A 19,561-nucleotide genomic window follows, 5' to 3' on the forward strand; every position below is an offset into this window, starting at 1 on the left:
TTTGTCCCAATATTGTCCCTGCCTCTCCTTATGCTAGTCCAGGATCCAATTTACAATCATATATCTCATTTTGTTGTCATGCCTCTTTAATCTCCTTTAAACCAGAACAGTTCCTCAGTCTTTCTCTGTTTTTTTTCATGATGCTGACAATTATTTTGTATACTGTTCTCCATCTGGACTTATGTCATGCTTCCTCATGAAACAAAACATGGGTTACTCATTTTTTTTTGGCTGCACCCTACAACTTGTGGAAGTCCCTGGACCAAGATGGAACCTGAGTCAGAGAATCGACCCAAGCTGCTGCAGTGACAATACTGGATCCTTAACCTGCTGTACCACAAGGGAATTCCGAGTTATGCATTTTTGTCTAAAATACCACAGGAGAGATGCTGTCTCTTTCTCAGTGCATCTTACTAAGAGGCACATGCTCTTTACTTGATCTACAACTGGTGATATTAACTTACTGTTCTGTGAGATTATATGTAAAACTACTATTTTCCCTTTGTAATTAAAAAGGAATTTATAGGAGACATTTTGCTGTGTAAATATTCTCTTCCTCTAGTTTTACCATCCATTATTGATTTTCTAACTCCATCATATTTGTTATTTTGCTTCTACTAAAAGGCATAATTTCCCCTTCTCCCCCATTTATTCAATCACTTTTATACCAGTAAAGACTCATGGGTTACCATTTTATTCAATTAGTTAAATCTGTTACTATCAAGTATTTTGATTCTCAAATTGCGACGATTTGGCCATGGGATCTCTTTCAAGTTAGCTCCTGTATCCTCTGACGTATTCTCATCATCCTTACATTCTGGTGCAACAAAACTGTTCGAAACTTGTCTGTACTTTCCCTGCACAGACCTAGGCTTTCTGAAAAGCTGGCAAATGACCCCTACGCTTTTCTGCTTCCTGCCGGCAGGCGGAACCTTAGAGTCCAGGATCTGGGCGGGAGAACAGCGCAGCGGACCAACCTTTTCCGGTTGTGGACGGAAGTCCCTTGGAAAGCTGCGGCTCTGCGTCAGCTGACCAGAGTCCGCGTAGGAGGGACCCGAGGTCCGGCGGGACGGACTAACCCAGCGGAGAGACTGGCTGGGCGGCCAACGGAAGGACAGACTGGAGTGGCCTCGGCGGTGTTAGCTGAGCAGAGGCAGGTACTTGAGAGGCTGGGTTGGCAGCTAGGGGCCGTCCAGGTTGAGGGACGCGGGCGAGGGACCGGGTTCCGCCTTCACCAGGCCCATGGGCGGCAACACCTGAGCCCAGGAACGCAGAGGCAACAAGCTGGCTCTGTTCCGGGCCCTCCGCCTCAGGAGGAAGGTCAGGCTTGTGTTGTGGTCTTTCGTCCAGTGATTACAATTTGGGGAATCTAAGGCTCCAAGAAGAGGAAAGGCTGCCACAAGCTCTCCTAACTTCGAGAGCTCAGGGACTCTCTCTAACTCTCTGACTCCCATTCGAGGCCGCCTCTTTCTTGTGAAGGTGCTTTTAATGAGTTTGTCCCCAGTGGAGAGGCCGAGGCCGGTAAGCGGGATGAATAGAGTTGGGCTTGGGAGAAAGAGACCCAGGTTTGAGGCTTCACCACTGACATACATTTGTGTGACTGGGTCTTTACCTTTGCCAGGCCTCAGTTTCTTCTTTCTAAAACAGGGCCCTGTTTCTCTAAATATGGTTCCCACAGCCTCTGGAGTGCATACTCTACAATGCAGGACTCTTGAGACCTCTTATTTAGAATTTGGGTCCGAACTGGGGAAACTATAGTTTTGAGTGTTTGCTTTGGGGGACCTGTGCATACTGATGTTTGAAGCCCACTGATTTTTTTTTTCTTTTTTAACTAGGATATAGTTGACTTACACAGTTGTGCTAATTTCAGGCATACAGCACAGTAAATCGTTATACATATACCCATTCCTCTTCAGATTCTTTTCCCATATAGGTCATTACACAGTATTGAGTAAATTTTCCTGTGCTGTGCAGTAGGTCGTGTTACCCATCTATTTTATATATAGGAGTGTGTATGTATCAATCCCAGCCCCCTAATTCATCCCTCCTCTCCCCATGTTTCCCCTTTGTTAACATAAATTTGGTTTCAAGATCTTTGTGAAGCCTACTGATCTTAAGTGCTTTCCTTCTGTGAGTACTAGATATCTAGTCTTTGCTCTGAGGCAGCTGGAACTTGTTCAGGATTTTGGGGGGGGGAGAGCGGGGGTCGGGGGGAAGGAGGAGGGAAACATTTAGACCAGAAAAGAGAGCAGTGGAATGGACCAGACATTATTATGGTGAAGAGAGCTTCTACCTCATCTTTGATGTTAAAAGAGGCAGAAACGAGGACAAATAGGTGGATCCTACAGGAAAATGATTTAATGAAATAACTACATGCTTGTCAGAGGTGAACAGTGTAAGAATGGATTGCCTCTAAAGGTAGTGAACTCCCCATAAAAGGAGCTATTAAGTATTAGATGGAGGTCCTTTTCAACATAAACATGTTTGGTTCTAAGTAGTTATTTTGAGTCTAGTGTTGATTGACTTCTTTTTTTCTGTCCTCTTTTCTTGACATCTCCATCCCCCCAGCCTACATCTTCTAGAAGTGAGGCAACTGGGTACGAACGTACATAATCTTTTCCTGGTTGTCCTGTGTACCATCCTCCTTTTCAAGGACTTTGGAATGGCCCATCTGATAAGGGCTCCTTAAGTGTATATTGAATAACTAGACAGGGTCCCCACCCCATCAGTTTGTAGCTTACTTTTTAGAACAACTTGGAAATGCATCTGAAGACTTTGTGTTTGATGAGGAGAAGTCAGTGAATTCTTTGGATTCACAGAATTGAAGAGTCTGGGTCAGAAGGACCTCTTGAGGATGTTGAAGCCAGCTTCTCCTGCCCAGCCCCAGGGCATAAATCCCTCTTTAATCCTCTCTCCAGCAGCATGTTGTACAGATGTGTCTACCCAGAAAATTTATGCAATCTATTAGCTAACTTTTCATCCATGTTTAAAACCAGTCCTCTGATGGACTTTACTTACTAGTTCATTCTTACATGTAATCTGCAGATAATGCTTCTAGCGTTTCTCTAATTAGTTTTCTAATTAAACATCAAAGTTTCTGGAGTTCCTCTTGTGGCTCAGCAGGTTCAGGACCCAACATTGTCTCTGAGGATGTGGGTTCGAACTCTGGCCTGGCTCAGTGGGTTAAGGATCTAGTGTTGCCACAGCTGTGGCATACATAGGTCACAGATGTGGCTTGGACACTGTCGCTGTAGCTGTGGCGTAGGCCAGCAGCTGCGGCTCCAATTTAACCACTAGCCAGGGAACTTCCATATGCCCAAGGTGTCGCTATAAAAAGAAAAAAAAAAAAACATCGAAGCTCCTTATTTTATGGTTTACAAAACTCCAAGCAAATCACTTTTTAACAACCTATTAGAATGCTTACATTGCCCTATGGAGCAGAGGTTCCATGCTATGACCCAATCCTGTTGACATACCCTTGACAAAAAAAGTCTGGGTTTGAGCCAAGACTTCCTGCCTGTGTTTATCTTCCTTTCTTGTTTGTGTTCCCTACTTTTTTAAAAAGTTGTAAAACGCTTATTGAGATATTATCCAGGTGTTGAGTAAAATGATTTTAATTTAGTGGTATCTTTAAAACTTCTCAATATGAAAATTTCCTTTTAAAAAATTACCTATATCAGCATTTCCATAGCGTATTCTTCAGCCTCTAGTAAAGAGGAGATACCTCTGAAAAAAGTGTTCTGTGGTAAAAATAAGTTTGGAAAAAATTACATGTCATTATCCCTTCTTGGAGCTTCTCCGTGTATAGTATTGTGTCAAAGGTACTGAGAGTCCTGCAATAAAGAGGTATGTCTAACCTTGTTGAATCTAGTGTTGCCAGACTTAATTGATGTGAAACACTTTTTTTTTTCTTTTTTTGGTGATTAAAGCACGCTTTCAAATTCCAACCTAGATCATGAGTCTGCAGTCTATGGCCTGTGGGCCAAAACTGGCCCCACTGCTTGTTTTTGGATGGCTTATGAGCTAGGAATGCTTTTTACATTTTTAGTGGTGGGGAATAAATCCAAAGAAGAATAATATTTTGTGATATGTGAAAATTATAGGAAAATCAAATCCCAGTGTCCATAAATAAGGTCTTATTGGAACACAACCACACTTGTTAATTTACATGCTGTCTTTGGCAACAGAGTTGAGTAATTGCCCCAAATGCCACATGGTCTACAAAGACTGAAGGCTCTACTATATAGAATGCTTTGTGGCTCAGTGGGTTAAGGATCCAGTGTTGTCACTTCTATGGCTTGGGTCGCTGCTGTGGTGCAGCTTGGATCCCTGGCCCTGAAACTTCTACATGCCACAGGTGCAGCTGAAAATAAATAAATAAATAAGTAAATGTATTACTGCATGGTGCTTTTCAGAAAAAAAAAATGCCATCCCCTGACCTGCTCCACATACATTTTTTTTTTTACTTTTTTTTTCTTTCTGTCTTTTTGGGCCATACCTGCAGCATATGGAGGTTTCCAGGCTAGGGGCTAATCGGAGCTGTAGCCAACGGCCTACACCACGGCCACAGCAATGTGGGATCCGAGCCATGCCTGCAACCTACACCACAACTCATGGCAACGCCGGATCCATAACCCACTGAGCCAGGCCAGGGATTGAACCCGAAACCTCTTCATTCCTAGTCAGATTTGTTTCTACTGCACCATGACGGGAAATCCCCTTTTTTTTTTTTTTTTACTTTTTATTTTGAAATAATTTTATTTTAGACTTCCAAAACTTCCTATATACACTTTACCTAACTTTCTCTAATATTAACATTTACATAACCATAATAAAATTATCTAAATAATAAATTTAATACTAATACAATACTAGTTACCAATCTATAGGCTTTATTCAAGTTTTGCCACTTGTCCCATGATTGTTCTTTCCCTGTTCCAGGATTTAATCCAGTTTCTCAAATTGCATCTAGTTTCAAGTCTTTTTAATTGGAGACAGTTCCTTAGTCTTTTTTATATTTCAAGACTATAGGCTTTTGAAGAGAATTGGCCAGTTATTTTGTAGGCTGTCTCCCAAATTTTTGTTTGAGATAGAATTCACATGTCATGAAATTCACCTTTTTTTTTTTTTTAAAGCCACACCCACAGAATATGGAAGTTCCTAGGCTAGGGGTTGAATTGGAGCTACAGCTGCCAGCCACAGCCACAGCAACGTAGGATCCGAGCTGTGTCTGTAACCTACATTATAGCTCACGGCAGTGCTGGATCCCCAGCCCCCTGAATGAAGCCAGGGATGGAACCTGCGTCCTCATGGATACCAGTCAGATTCGTTTCTCCTGTGCCACAACAGGAACTCTAGAATTCACCATTTTAAAGTATAAATGGTGCAGCCATCACCACTGTCTTAATTCCAGAATATTTTGATCCCAAGAAGGAGCCCTGTACACATTAGCAGACTCTATTCTCCCCTCTTTCCATCCCCTGACATCCACTAATCTGGAAGCATGTAGTATGGGGCCTTTGTATCTGGCTTCTTTCATTAAGCATAATGTTTTCAGAGTTTATCCATGCCAGAGCTCGTGTCAGCACTTCATTCTTTTTATGGCTGTATAATATTCCACTGCATAGATATGCTGTTTTATTTATCCATTTATCAGTTGATTGACATTTCTGTCTGCCTTTTAGTTGTGGCTGCTGCTCTGAACATTCATGTACAAATTTTTGTTTGAACATATTTTCAGTTCTCTTAGATATGGATACCTAGGAGTGGAATTGCTGGGCCATATTGCAACTCTGTGTTTAACTTTTTGAGGACCTGCTAAACTGTTTTCCACAGCAGCTACACCATTTTATATTTTAATTAGCAGTATATGAGTGTTCCATTTTCTCCACATCCTCTTCAACACTTGTTACTGTCCTTTATTATATTTTTCCACCCTAGTGGATGTGAAGTGGCATCTCATTGTAGTTTTATTTGCATTTCCCTAATGCCTGATGATGTTATATGTCCTTTCATGTGTATATTGATCATCTGTGTATCTCCTTAGGAGAAATGTCTTTTCAGATCCTTTGCCTTTTTGTAATTGAATTTCTTGTTATCATGTAAAATTTTATATTCAAGTATTCAAAGAGTTTGCAGATCCCCTGAAGCCCCTTGAAGTAATTCAGAATGAGCTGAACTGCAAAATCTGAGGCAATTCCCTGGTCTGAATGGAGTTGGATTTGGACAAGTGCAGAGTAAGTTGTCCGTTTGAAACTGCTGACCATTCAGAGCTTGGTTCAGTCCCAACCACTGCTGACCATGCAGAGCTTGGATGGCCATATTAAGTGCAAGGGGTACTACAGCATCATCCCAGAGGTGATAAGACCAAAGAAGATCCTGTCATTTGGGAGCTGCTATTGTGTTGGTCACAGGTAGGGAGGTGAGGAGTCAGTGGTGGTTTACAGCACTAGGGAGTGATGATGGCCTGCGGCAGCTGCCTGTGGCAGCAGAGCTAGCAGTGAACCATGCCTCTCTTGACCCCAGAGCATTTAGCTCTGACTAGACCATCTTGAACACAGACACACACAGACACACACAGACACACACACACACACACACACACACACACCAGTAATTCTAACTGAAAGTAATATATTCTCATATTATACATTTTGGAAAATACAGAAACACCCCTCCCCACCCCAGTGCCCTCACACACCCCGAGTATTCTCTAGCTTTAATATCTAAAGAGAGCTTTTATTGCAGTTGCTATATTTCCTTCTTGTTTCCCCTCAGTGGGTCTGTTTTAATGGCTGGAATCATGCCTTGTACATATAGTTATATATAGCTTTTTATTATTAACATTTTAATGTTAATGTCTCCATGTTTTGTCAGCCTCTTCTGTAAGTATTGCTTCTAATACATTGACTCAACTGTTCACTTATTCAATAAATCAGTAAGCCAGTAAGTCTTAGTATGTCGATATGATGTGTATAACAACCACTCAGCATGTTCTTAGTGGATAGAAGTCTGTTGTGTGTGTGTGGGTGGGTGTGTTTAATGAGCACAGATTAAAAAAAAATACTGTGGTAAAATATACCTAACAAATTTACTATTTTAACCATTTAAAGTGTACAATTCAGTGGCATTAAGTACCTGCACAGTGTTGTGCAAACATTACCAGACTATTTCCAAAACTTTTCATCACCCCAGAGACTCTGTATGCATTAAGCAATAACTCCCCATTCTTCCCTCACCCTAGCTCCTGGTAACCTCTGATTTACTTTGCATTTCTATGAATTTGCCTCTTGTAGATATTCACTATATGAGAATCAAAGAATAAATGGCCTGTTATGGAATGTAGGGATTTATTTTTTAATTTTTTAATTGTGATAAAATACTCCTAAAATTTATTATCTTAAGCATTTTTAAGTATACATTTCAGTGGTATTAAGTATGTTCATATTGTTGTGCAGCCATCACCACTGTCCATCTCCAGGGCTCATTCCATGTTGCAAAACTGAAATTCTGTACCATTATGTAGTAACTCCCCATTCTGTACTGCCCCCAGCCACGGCAACCACAATTCTGCTTTCTAAGTACCTCATGTAAGTGGAATCCTACAGTATGTCTTTTTGTGACTGGCTCATTTCTCTTAGTGTAATGTCCTCAAGGTTCATCTGTGTTGTAGCATATGAAAGAATTTAATTCCTTTTTAAGGTGTGTAATATTCCATTGTATTTGTATTCCACATTTCATTTATCTGCCTACTCATTGATTGACACATGGGTTTCTTCCATGTTTTAGCTACTGTGAATAATGCAGATGTGAACATGGGTGTACTAATCTCTCTTAAAGACAGCTCTTTCAGTTCCTCTGGAAATATAACCAGAAGCTGAATTGCTGGATCCTAGGGTAAAACTATTTTTGATTTTTTGAGGAGCCTCCAAACTATTTCCACAGCAGCTATACCAGTTTATATTCCAACCAAAAGCTGCACAAGGGCTCCAATTTTTCCACCTCCTCACCAATACTTGTTATTTTCTGTTTTGTTTTGGGTTGTTTTTTTGTTTTTTTTTTTGTAGTAACCGTCCTAATGGGTGTGAGGTGGTATCTCATAGTTTTGATTTGCATTTCCCTAGTAATTAGTGATGCTGAACATCTTTTCATATTATTGACCATTTTATATCTTCTTTGGAGAAATGTCTATTCAAGTCCTTGCCCATTTTAAAATTGGATTGTTTATTTTTTTGTTTTAGGAGTTCTCTATATATTCTGGATATTGATCCCTCAGATATATGATTGACAGATATTTTCTCCCATTCTATGAGTTGCCTTTTTATTCCATTGATAGTGTCTTCTGATGTACAAAATTTTAAAGTTTTCATGAAGTCTAATTTGTCTGGGTTTTTTTGTTATTGTTGCCTGTGCTTTTGGCATCACATTCAAAAAGTGATTTCTAGGAGTTCCCGTTTGTGGTACAGTGGATGTGAACCTGACTAGTATCCATAAGAATGCAGATTTGATCCCTGGCCTCCCTCAGTGGGTTAAGGCTCTGGCATTGCATTGCCATGAGTTGTGTAGGCCGACAGCTGTACCTCCAATTCAACCCTTAGCCTGGGAACTTCCATATGCCACAGGGCGTGGTCCTAAAATAAAAAAGAAAAAAAAATCATTTCTAGTAATGCTGTTTTTAAAGTAGGGAAGAAGCCACCAAGTGGCTTCTGGTTTAAAATTCTCAGAGGTGGCCCTGGTTCATGCATGGCTCCTACTTCTCTTCACATCTGGGGGTGACATGGATCCATCTCTTCATTTCATTGAGCAGTAGGAGCAAAGCACCACAGAATACTGATGCCCTTGTCACCTAGCTGGCCTACAGACATGCAGACATCAGAAGCAGGTTATGCCTGCTTCTGTGAAAGTAGCCTCAGGGATGCTGGGTCCTGGGACCAGTCACCAGGTTGACTCCTGTGATTGTCTCTAGCTTCCAGCTGTTAAACATCCATGCTTCCAAATGCTCCTCACAAAAGTCTTTTGTAGTGGGGGCTGGTGGTGGTTAAAGATGGACAGCTCTCTGAATATGGAAGCAGATCCTAGGCAAAAGCCCAGGAGGGAACTTTGATTTATTTTTATCGTTGCATCTTATTCTTGACATTCTCTAATAAATGTTTCTCAAACTGCACTGACAATAAACACAATGGAGGTGGCTTGGGTCACAAGCCTGATTTGTAAGTCAGTATTATAGATTATTTTAAATTAGTAATATTTTGGTTTTATTGTTTTTAGCCATGGTTGGTCTGTGTTATATATGCTGTCCTAATGGTGCTCCTTGGAACCTCCTATTGAAAGGAGAAGTGAGGAGTTCCCATGTGGTTCAACGGTTTAAGAACTTGACATAGTCTTGGTGGAGATGCAGGTTCTATCCCTGGCCTTGCTCAGTGGGTTAAGGATCTGGTGTTGCCAGTGGCTGTGGCATAGGTCCCAGAGTGTCTCGGATCTGTGTTGCCATGGCTGAGATGTAGGCCTGCAGCTGCAGCTCCAATTCGACCCTAGCCTAGGAACTTTCATGTGCCACAGGTGTAGCCATAAAAGAAAAAAAAAAAAAGAAAAGTGAAATCATTGTTTTTGTCAAGTATATGCTAATGTTATTAAAACTCTTAGAAGTATTTTTCTCCTGGGAGTTCCTGTGTGGCATAGCGGAAATGAATCTGACTAGGATCCATGAGGACGCAGGTTCAGTCCCTGGCCTTGCTCAGTGGGTTATGGATCCAGCATTGCCATGAACTGTGAAATAGGTCACAGATGTGGCTCCGATCCCAAGTTGCTGTGGTTGTGTTGTAGGCCAGTGGCTACAGCTCCGATTCAACCCCTAGCCTGGGAACCTCCATATGCCGAGGGTGCAGCCCTAAAAAGCAAAAAAAAAGGAAAGAAAGAAAAGAACTATTTTTCTCTGTAATCAGTTACATCTTGTCAACCTTATTTATTTGCTTGATACTCTACCTTTAGAGAATTTCAAAGGTCTTTAGCTCAACCTCAGGTAAAATTTGAATTAATGAGATTTTTATCGGATCTGAATATAATATTTACTGACTGCATGAAAACAAAAGCAAAACTCTCACTTTGAAAACTTTTCTGATAACAAAGTAAGGACAAACACAATCATCTCACTTGCAGGTGAGGACCCTGGCTTAGTTGAGTGCCAGAGCTGAGCATCAGACTAGGTCCTCTGGATTCCTTTCACTGTATTATACTAGAAATTCACAGCCCTTAACTAGGATCTGTCCAGTCTGAGATCTTTCCTTAATATATTTTATCCAGTTATATTGGTTAAAATTGAAATTGGCAAATTCACATTGTTTATTGACATTTATCATTTAGTCTGTGTCAGGCACTGCATGTGAATCTAGGTGTCCGACGAGAGTGAGCAAGACAGTTCAGTGAGTAATCCTCTGTGTGAGTAGTGTTATCTCTAATACAGGTTGATACCAGTCTGGGAAAATATGAACTTTTTCTACTTGCATATCCTTGATTTTTTTTTTTTTTTTCATTTGTTTCAGAGTTTTGGGCAATACTTAAAAAAATTACTCTAAAACAATAGGTAACATTTCCACTTTTGAAAAACAGCTGAAGAATGTCTCATTCTTTTAGGATACTGATTTTCTACAACTTTAGTTGGCTACCTTGACTCATACTGAGTTGTACAGTTGTAGAGTACTCCTGGCATCAGATCCATCAACCCACACATATTTATGAGGTGCTCGAGGTCTAGCCCTGTGCTGAGTAAGGCACTTGGAAGCTGAGTCTGGGCTTGAGGAAATAGACACATGACCAGATCACTGAGGTACCTAAGCACATTGGCTTGGGAGTTGAGAACTTTGCCTCTGACTGGTTCTGTGACCGTGGGCAAGTGACCTAACTATGCTGAGCCTTGGTCTAATGTCCCAGGAGCTGCTGAGGATGGTATAGTAGTGTTTATCTCAAAGGCAGGTTGTAAAGATTAAATGAGGCAATTCAGTTCATGTAAAGCGTTGAGCAGATGTTGGCTGATGTATTCATGGTGATAGTAGATATAACAAGTGCTTCCTGATTCTACCACCTCAGTAGGAAATTTGCTTTTGCCTGGATCAAACTAAGAGTGTCCTATTCTGGATTTCCTCATACACAGTTCTGCTGTCTCACCTACAGTACCTTCAAGGAACGATGCTCATTCAGAAAGGGAAGTTGTGACTCATTCATTCGGCACGTTAAGCAAGTACCTGCTGATTGCGTAGCTCCCTGGGAATATAAAGTAGCAGTTACACCTTCAATGTTCTCTGTGAGACCTCACGGTGGAGAGGGGAATAATGTTTCTTGAGCACTTAACTGTGTGCCAGGTACTGTGCTAGTCCTTTACTCTCTTATTCTTTAATCCTTACAGTTATCCTGTGAGGAAGGTAATTGCCCCATTAACAGATGAGTAAAAAAAGGCACAGAATGAAAATAATGACTGAAGTCAAAGAGTAAGTTGAAGAGCAGAGATTTGAACCCAGAACCATCAGATTCCTCTGTGTCTGATTTTTAAGGACAAAAGTCCATAAAAAGTTAAGGAACATATTAAGACAGTAATATAGGGAAGGTCAGAAATCAGCTTCTTGGATGACCCTCAGAAGCCTGTGCTGGGGTAATCCGAATCCTTCTTTACCCTATCTTGTGAAACCTGGTAAGTTTAGAAAATTCATTGAAGCTTAAAACAAACCAGAAAACCCTTTCAAATCAGAAATAATGGAAGGCAATGTAGAAAAGCAGGAACAGCTGAGCCTAGAATTCCTACTCAGATGTGTGTTATATTTGGAAATTGTTATTATCCCTAGGTTCTAGCACAGTACTTGGAACATAATGGATTTTAATAATTAGTGAATTTAAAATATCTTTCCAAACTGCCAAAATTACACTATTTTTCTTGTGCAACTTAGCATGCATTCTCTTTGGAAAACGTACATATCATTGGCAAGGGGGGGGGGGGGGAAACAAGCATTCTTATGTATTTTTCATGGCAGTAAAAATTGGCACATCCTTTTCTGGAGAGTACTGGTATGGTCTGCCAAAAATGACAAATTTGATATCCTTTGACCGAGCACTTCTACTTCTGGAATGTGTCCTAAAGGTATGGTCTAGTACCTTTGGTCTCCAGGGCAGGGAAGCTGGATGGAGAGAGAGAGAGACATTGGATCAGGAAGCCCTTTGAAAGGTTAGGCAGGTCTGGCTTAGGTGGCTTGGCAGGAGTGTGAACTTGATAGGCCAGAGCTGAAGGGCACAAGGACTTTCAGTCCTTTCTTCCTGCCTCAATCCCAGCCTTTGCATATGTGTTCTGGGCTCCAACTGCACTGAACTTGGCAAATAGTTGCCACTTGTCCTGTGTGCTATGTCTACTTCCTCCCCAGCAAGCTTGCTCTCATGCAGTCAGTATACACCAGTGTCAGCACATAGTACACAGGGCTGCCTTGTTGGTTACTTGTCTTTTTCCCCCTTTAGAGTGAAACCCTTTGTCTTTATGTCTTGAATGCCTGGCAGATAGGTGTACTTCAAGTCTTTGAAGGTCGGGTGTGGGGTTGGTGAACAGATAGGGAGATTAGAAGGTACCAGAAAAGAACCAGTGCAGCCCTAAGGAAAAGAGGCCAATTGCTCAGCTTCGTCTGTCCTTCTGGACCTGAAAGGCCATTCATGCCCTTGGTCCCATAAAGGGCCTGACCTCTGTGAACAAACTAGCCTAAGGACCTAAACTCCATTTAGACTCCAAAATTTTAGAGCCTAATTTCTGTGTGTTCCAAGTTCCAATCAGCTTACTCAGATTTCTTTCTGCTCTCACCTTCTGTGAGTGTGATGTAGACATTCTCAGAATGCGAGTCCCATCTGTACCTACATGTGGTCCAACAGCAGCCTAATGAGCAGTGAAGTCAGGCTTGGGCACAGCACTGTCTCTGGCAGAAAGCTTCCATGTGAACACTGAACAAGAACTCTGCTGGATGGATCATGCCAGTTACTTATCATCTAAATTTGTAGTCTTTATAGCTAAGATATTTCTAGATGCCTCTGTACACCCTGGTCTAGAAATTTTTAGAGGTAAAGGGGCAGAGAAGGCAGATTATGAATACCTGCAGTTCTCTAGAACCTGAGAACTGAATACAAGAATACTGCAAAGAGATTTCTTCTGAGGTCACGTTCCCTGGTGATTCCTTAAGGGATATGCAACTCTTTCTTTCCTTGCTCAGTTCCTGTGAAGTGGGCCAGGCCAGCTCTGAGAAGGTAATAGAAGTGAGGATGGAGGTCCTGTTGGTTCAGTGGGTTAAGGATCCAGTGTTGTCACTGTTGTGGGTCAGGTTGCTGTATTGGCGCAAGTTCAGTCCTTGACCTGGGTACTTCTAAGTGCCATAGATGCAGCCAAAGAAAGAATAAGGATGCTGGATGAATCAACTTCAGCTGCCAGGCTCTGCAGTCCTAAGGGATCATTAAGTATTGCATATTTGCCTTAGTCCCAGCATCGCATGTGCTGCCTTGGATGTCTCAAATTTAGGGATATTTTTCAAAACAAAGGTGTGAGCTTGTTTCTTGAATGGTCAGTTTTAACCCAGATGGACCAGGTGCTGACTGGTCTGGGATCTCAGTAGACTTGTCCCCTACCTGCCAGATTTATCTGCTCTCTCCATAGTCCCTGTGGGCTGTAGCTGGAGGGTGTGTACTCTGAAGGACAAATCCTGCTGATGTTACTGTCCCTCCCAAACTCTATGCTGTGTTGTATTGCTTTGTGCTTTTAGTAGAGTTCTGCCCTGTTTGAGAGCTGATTTTCTAAAACTCTTCACCAGAGAATCACCTGGAAGGTGAGCATACTTACTTAAAATATAGACTTTTGGGCCTTATCCAGTTCCAGGTCCTGTTTACTTCACTAAAGGGGTCTAGGAACCAGATCTCTGGGTGTGTGCCTTGTTTAAGAAAAACAGGCAAGTTTGATGGAGCTCCTTCTTAAGAATTCTTATAATTAGCTCCTGTTCTGGACTCCAGGGGCTTAACATGGTCTTGCTCTTCTTTATTACCCATCCTCCACCCTCAGTTGGTAGCACCAGGCCCTGAATGTAGCTGGTACTAGAGATCCATTGGCTTAATGCATAAATGGATGAGTGGTGAGTTTGCTTTGTACTCACTTCAAAGAACATAAAAGTTAGAGCGTTGCACCATGAATTTGAGGGAGAACAAACATCATGCATTTAATTTTGTGAAATTGCATGTTAAAGGGGTAATAGGTAAGAGCAAAAAGAGTGCTGATGTGTTGGAAATGTCTGAATTGGGCACAAAATTACCCAATTTTGTGTGATGGCCTGACTTTGGGTAAGGCCTTGGTATGATTTCCTCCTCTGTAAAATGGAGTGATGTGGATGTGAATGTGCTGTGAAGACAGAAAGTGGATTCAGATCAGGAGTAAAGAACGGGGCAAAGAACCAGCCACAACCCAGGCTACTCTGTGATCAGGCCCAAATCCACAGGCCCTCAGGGACCAGGAGAGTTTTTTAGCAGAATGGAGGCTCAGGTGTGCTTAGGGCCTCCTTCCTGTTATTCTGTCCAGTTACTGAGCCAACCGGGCCCTCTCTTCTCTGGGTCAGTGTCCCCGATCTGCTGGGCCCATGAGGCTGTGTCCACATTCTGTTGTTATGCAGGTACTCAGTGGACAGTCCCTAGAGAAGGCAGTTTATCTCTGCCTTGCTTCCCTGGTGTGATGAGAGGAGGCTCTGGTGATGGGACCCAGGATGTGTTGCAGAGAGAGGTTATGTGAGCAGCTAGCCTGGGAGTTGACCAAAACCAGTTGTGCATGTCTTCACCCACTTAGCAAATATTTGAGTGCCTACCAGGATGAAGCTCTAGAGTCTGTGTAGGGACCACATGGTCAGTCTACTAAGAATTAGAATGAGAGTGATACAGTCTGCTTAGAGTTGGACCATGCAAGCCTTCAGGAAATACTTCAGAGAATTCCCTGAAGACTCTGAGCTGACATTCTGTGCCCTGTCCATTCCTACCCCAAAACCTACCATGACCCTAATTGTTCCCTTAGGCCTATGTGGAGGAAAATGCACTGTGCAGAGCCTTGTTGGGCCAGTGTGTGGAGAGGGCAGTGAACCAGGGTAAGTGGCTTATATGTGCATCTCCCCAGCAGCAGCCCCTTCCTACTTTGGTGCGTCCTCCGGGTCACTGTGTTACTTCATATGGCCACCTTAGCAGCCCTGTAGGAGGTATGACATTCTCATCTTTCAGGTGAGAAAAGATATGCAAGCCATCAAGGGATTTACCCAAGCCACATGTCTAGTCAGTAGTAGAGCCAAGACTTTAACTCAGGGAGCTCCTGTCATGACTCAGATACTCCCGACTTGTATCCAGTGTTGCTGTGAGCTGTGGTATAGGTCGCAGATGTGGCTCAGATCCTGCATTACTGTGGCTATGGTGTAGGCCAGCAGCTGTAGCTCCGATTGGACCCCTAGCCTGGGAACCTTCATATGCTGTGGGTGCGACCGTAAAAGACAAAAGACGAAATAATAATAATAATGAAAAAAATAAAATTCAAAATTCCCCAGCCCTCCTCATCTCAGAAATAACTGCTGATGGAGTTCTGTTGTGGCTCAGTGGTTAACGAACCCGACTAGCATCCATGGGGACACAAGTTCGATTCCTAGCCCTGTTCAGTGGGTTAAGGATCCGATGTTGCCATGAGCTGTGGTATAGGTTGCAGCCGAGGCTTGGATCTTGCATTGCTGTAGCATAGGCAAGCAGTTGCATCTCTGATTGGACCCCTAGCCTGGGTACCTCCATGTGCCTCAGGGGCGGCCCTAAAAAGACAAAAAGACAAAGAACGGCTGGTAGTTTAGTGTGTGCCATGTAGGTATTTTTTTTGCAAAAGTGTGTATGTATATAGTATACATACTTCATTTGTTCTCACCCAAATAAATTCATACACATACTCTTCTGCAACCTGACCTTTCAAAAAATACCTTTTGTTACAGAAATTTTCAAGCACACATGAAAATAAACTAATACAGTGAACCCCCATTCATCATCAATTCCAACAACTATCAAATTCCTCATTCTTATTTCAGCTTTTCTGTCCACTTATGCTTTTACCCCTAGAGGTGTTTTGTTTTGTTTTGTTTTGTTTTGTTCTAGGGCCGTATCTGCGGCATATGGAAGTTCCTGGGTTAGAGGTTGAATCGGAGCTACAGCGGCTGGCTTGTGACACAGCTACAGCAACATGGGATCCGAGCTGCATCTGCAGCCTACACCACAGTTCACTGCAACGCCAGATCCCCACCCATGGAGCAGGGCCAGGGATTGAACCCTCATCCTCATGGATTCCTCATGGATACTAGTCAGATTCATTTCCACTGTGCCACAACAGGAACTCACCACTAGAGTATTTTTAAGCAGATCCCAAACATCTTATTCCATTATAAATACTTAAGTACGCATCTCTAGCAGATGAAAATATTTTAAAAACATTACACAATACCATTATCATGCCCAACGAAGTTAATATAAACTAATACCCAGGCTAAATCAATTTTTGTCAGTCATCTCACAGTTAGTTTGTATGAGTCTGGTTCCAGTGAGATCTGCAGTGGTTGGTCTGTCTATGCCAACCACTTAGACACTTTGTTTTTTTCAAGAACTTTGACGGTTTGTCCTGTAGAAAGTCCCACAGTCTGGATTTGCTGATTGCATCCTCCTGGAGTTGTTAAACACATGCATCTATCTATGCCCCATATTTTCGGTAAATGGGTAATTTGTCTTGGAGCCTTGATTAGAGTCTGAGTTTCATGGCAAGGATACTGTGTTGCTGGTGCTGTATGTTTCCTATTAAACATCACATCAGAAGACTGCCCTCAGTGAAGCTAACCTTATGGTTGTACACATAGTCCTTAATTTTAAAAGATTCTTTTTTTTTTTTTTCTTTTTTAAAAGTATGTCAGGTACTTGAGCTGGAATGACAAAGGCTATGATATGGCCCTCACAAGCAGAGTCTGTCCTGGGAAGAGGAGAGCAGATGTGTATAGAGAGGAGGAAGCAGTGGGTCCTTGGGAAGGTCTTGGAGCCGAGGCCAGCATGGCACGGTGCTGCTGGCAGCTAGCTGCTCTTTTGGGACATTATGTAAAATGATGTAACTGAGTGAAAAAGGGTGGTGAGCCAGTCTCCTCTCCCTGCTCAAGTCACTGAGCTCCTGTCGTGAGGGATGCTCATGAGTCCAGAGTTCTGAGCCTGTGGGTCTGAGAGGACTGTGGGTTTTGGTCCTTACTTGCTCGTGCTTTGGAAGCTGAAATCGAGTGGTCTTCTAGTGTTCCAGTGGTGAGTCTCAGATTTGTGGCAGGACTTCATGATGCCTACTTTGGGGAGAGTGGGGAGATGACACCCGCCAAGAACTGAAAGGGGGCACCTGGAGACCATGGAGTCCAGTGCCTCAGTTGACAGATGAGAAGACTGTGGCCCAGAGAGAAGGGGCTTTCCAAAACCACCTAGCAAACTGAAGGCTTGACTGGGCCAGTATCTAAGCCTCTAGTTTTCTGACTGGTAGTGAGCTAGCATTTCCCATGTGAAATTTCTGAGAAGGTGAGGGTGACCAGATCAGGCGTTCGACAGATTCTTACTCTGCACCCAGAATTTCTGAGTATGCTTTGGTGGTGTTCTCATGTTCATTCTTTTTCAACTTCTGGTGGCTTCTTTTATTTGGAACCGGTAGTGAACAGTGGTCTGTTTCTCCTGGCCCTTGGTGGCTAGCTCCGTCCATGGTGGTCTAGTGGTGGTTTGAATACAAACTGAGTGTCAGTCCCAGCCTCAGCTCCACATGCACTAGTCAGTCGAGAGGTCTCATGCCACAGTCTACTAAAGAAGAAAAGCTTTCCTTTGTTACGTTTATATTTATCTTTCACTTATAATAGGTAATACTGGTTTTCTATTTTCAATAGTGACATAAGCCCCTCTTAACTGTATTGAGGCTAAAAAGTTGATAGATTTAGGTAAAATAAGGTAGGTAGTATCCTAACCTTGCAGAAGGAGTATAAAAGATTGCACTGTGGAAGACATGAACCAGATGCCATTTCTGGTCCTTCCTAGCTTTCCTAACCCTTCACAGTTACAAGGTTTTTTTTGTATTCTGTTGTGAGCAGATTGATCCACTAACACAGAGGCCACCTAGAGTTAGAGGACAGCCTGTGAGCTTTCATTCCAACTGAGTATGTATTTATCACCTGGGCTTTTAGCCTGGTGGGATATCAAGACAGTGAGACGGGGTCTTAGTTCCGGAGAGCTTTCCGGAGGCTGCTTTCTATTTGTGCGGTTTGTGTGGTCCATTCTGGGCTGTGATCCTGGGAAGTTTCTGAGTCTTTACTCTCTGGGTGGTGCCCCATGACTGTCATCCTCTGCAGCCTCTGAGAAGTCTACTCAGGGCTTCAGTCATCATCTGAACTTCCAGACCTAAGAGTAGATGAGGGTATTGGTGTGGAGACCAGTGGGGGTGGAGTGGGCTGCAGAAATGGATCATCAAGGGCTCTCTGCCTTTCAGGATTTCCCTGAGGAGAATCAGTCTTCACTCAGAGTTTGCTGACAGTCAAGGATGGCAAGCAAGGGGCCCTCAGCCTCTGCGTCTCCCGAGAACTCCAGTGCAGGGGGTCCCAGTGGCAGCAGCAATGGCGCTGGCGAGAGTGGAGGGCAGGACAGTACCTTTGAGTGCAACATCTGCCTGGACACAGCCAAGGATGCCGTCATCAGCCTTTGCGGCCACCTCTTCTGGTCAGTACCCCTGCCGCCATCCCAGAGGACACATGCCAGGTTGAGAAAGCTTGTGGCCCTGGACAGCTTTGGAGTAGAAGGTTTCCCACCCTGATACATTCAGACTCAAAAGCAGGAGACCTGAATCCTCATCCCAGCTCTGCTGCTGATAAGCTGAGTAACCTTGGGCAAATCCTGTCCCCACCCTGGGCTCCTTATCCCCATCTCTCAAGTGACAAAACTCACCATTTAGCTCTTACTCTTTGTCACTTGCTGCACTAAGCCAAGGGGCAGTTATAACACAGTAGAAGTCTTGAGCAGGGACTGTGGAACCAGGCTGCCTAGCTCTGAATCCTGACTCTTTGACTTCCCTCCTGCATGACCTCGGAAGATGTGTACTCACAAGTGCTTCATTTTCTAGGGTTTTTTGGGAGCATTGAATGGTTCAAAATGTGTTAAAGATTTAGAGGAGCACATTTCACATAATAAATACTACATGTTAGCTATATGATCCTAATAATTGTTACCGTATTTGATGTATCTCAAAATTAAGTGGCAGACTCAGTGTGCATTCCAGCCTTGATGGTTATAGAAGCCCCTCCTGGCTCTGAGAATCTGGGTGAATGTTGAGACCTTTTTTTTTCTCTTGATTTTGTTTTTGTTTGTTTGTTTTTGTCTTTTGTCATTTTAGGGCCATACCCACAGCATATGGAGGTTCCCAGGCTAGGGGTGTAGTCAGAGCTACAGCTGCTGGCCTATACCACAGCCACAGCAGCGTGAGATCTGAGCTGCATCTGTGACCTAC

General features: G+C 42.9%; 1 protein-coding gene across 3 annotated transcripts in view; it reads left to right on the top strand.

Annotated features, from left to right (window-relative positions):
• Positions 1–990: 990 nt before the first annotated feature.
• The window catches only part of RNF185 (ring finger protein 185), a 33,336-nt gene continuing 14,765 nt past the window's right edge, over positions 991–19,561 (top strand). The window contains exons 1-3 of one of the 3 annotated variants that reach the window (XM_047760572.1): positions 991–1,157; positions 6,121–6,236; positions 18,551–18,777. In XM_047760572.1, the coding sequence (XP_047616528.1) occupies positions 18,602–18,777 (176 nt within the window). In that variant the 5' untranslated portion in view covers positions 991–1,157; positions 6,121–6,236; positions 18,551–18,601. The remainder of the gene's footprint in view (positions 1,158–6,120; positions 6,237–18,550; positions 18,778–19,561) is intronic. The other 2 variants (XM_047760570.1, XM_047760571.1) reach the window with 2 other exon arrangements.

The sequence above is a fragment of the Phacochoerus africanus genome, chromosome 15 (genome assembly GCF_016906955.1).
Source record: "Phacochoerus africanus isolate WHEZ1 chromosome 15, ROS_Pafr_v1, whole genome shotgun sequence".
Taxonomy (NCBI): domain Eukaryota; kingdom Metazoa; phylum Chordata; class Mammalia; order Artiodactyla; family Suidae; genus Phacochoerus; species Phacochoerus africanus.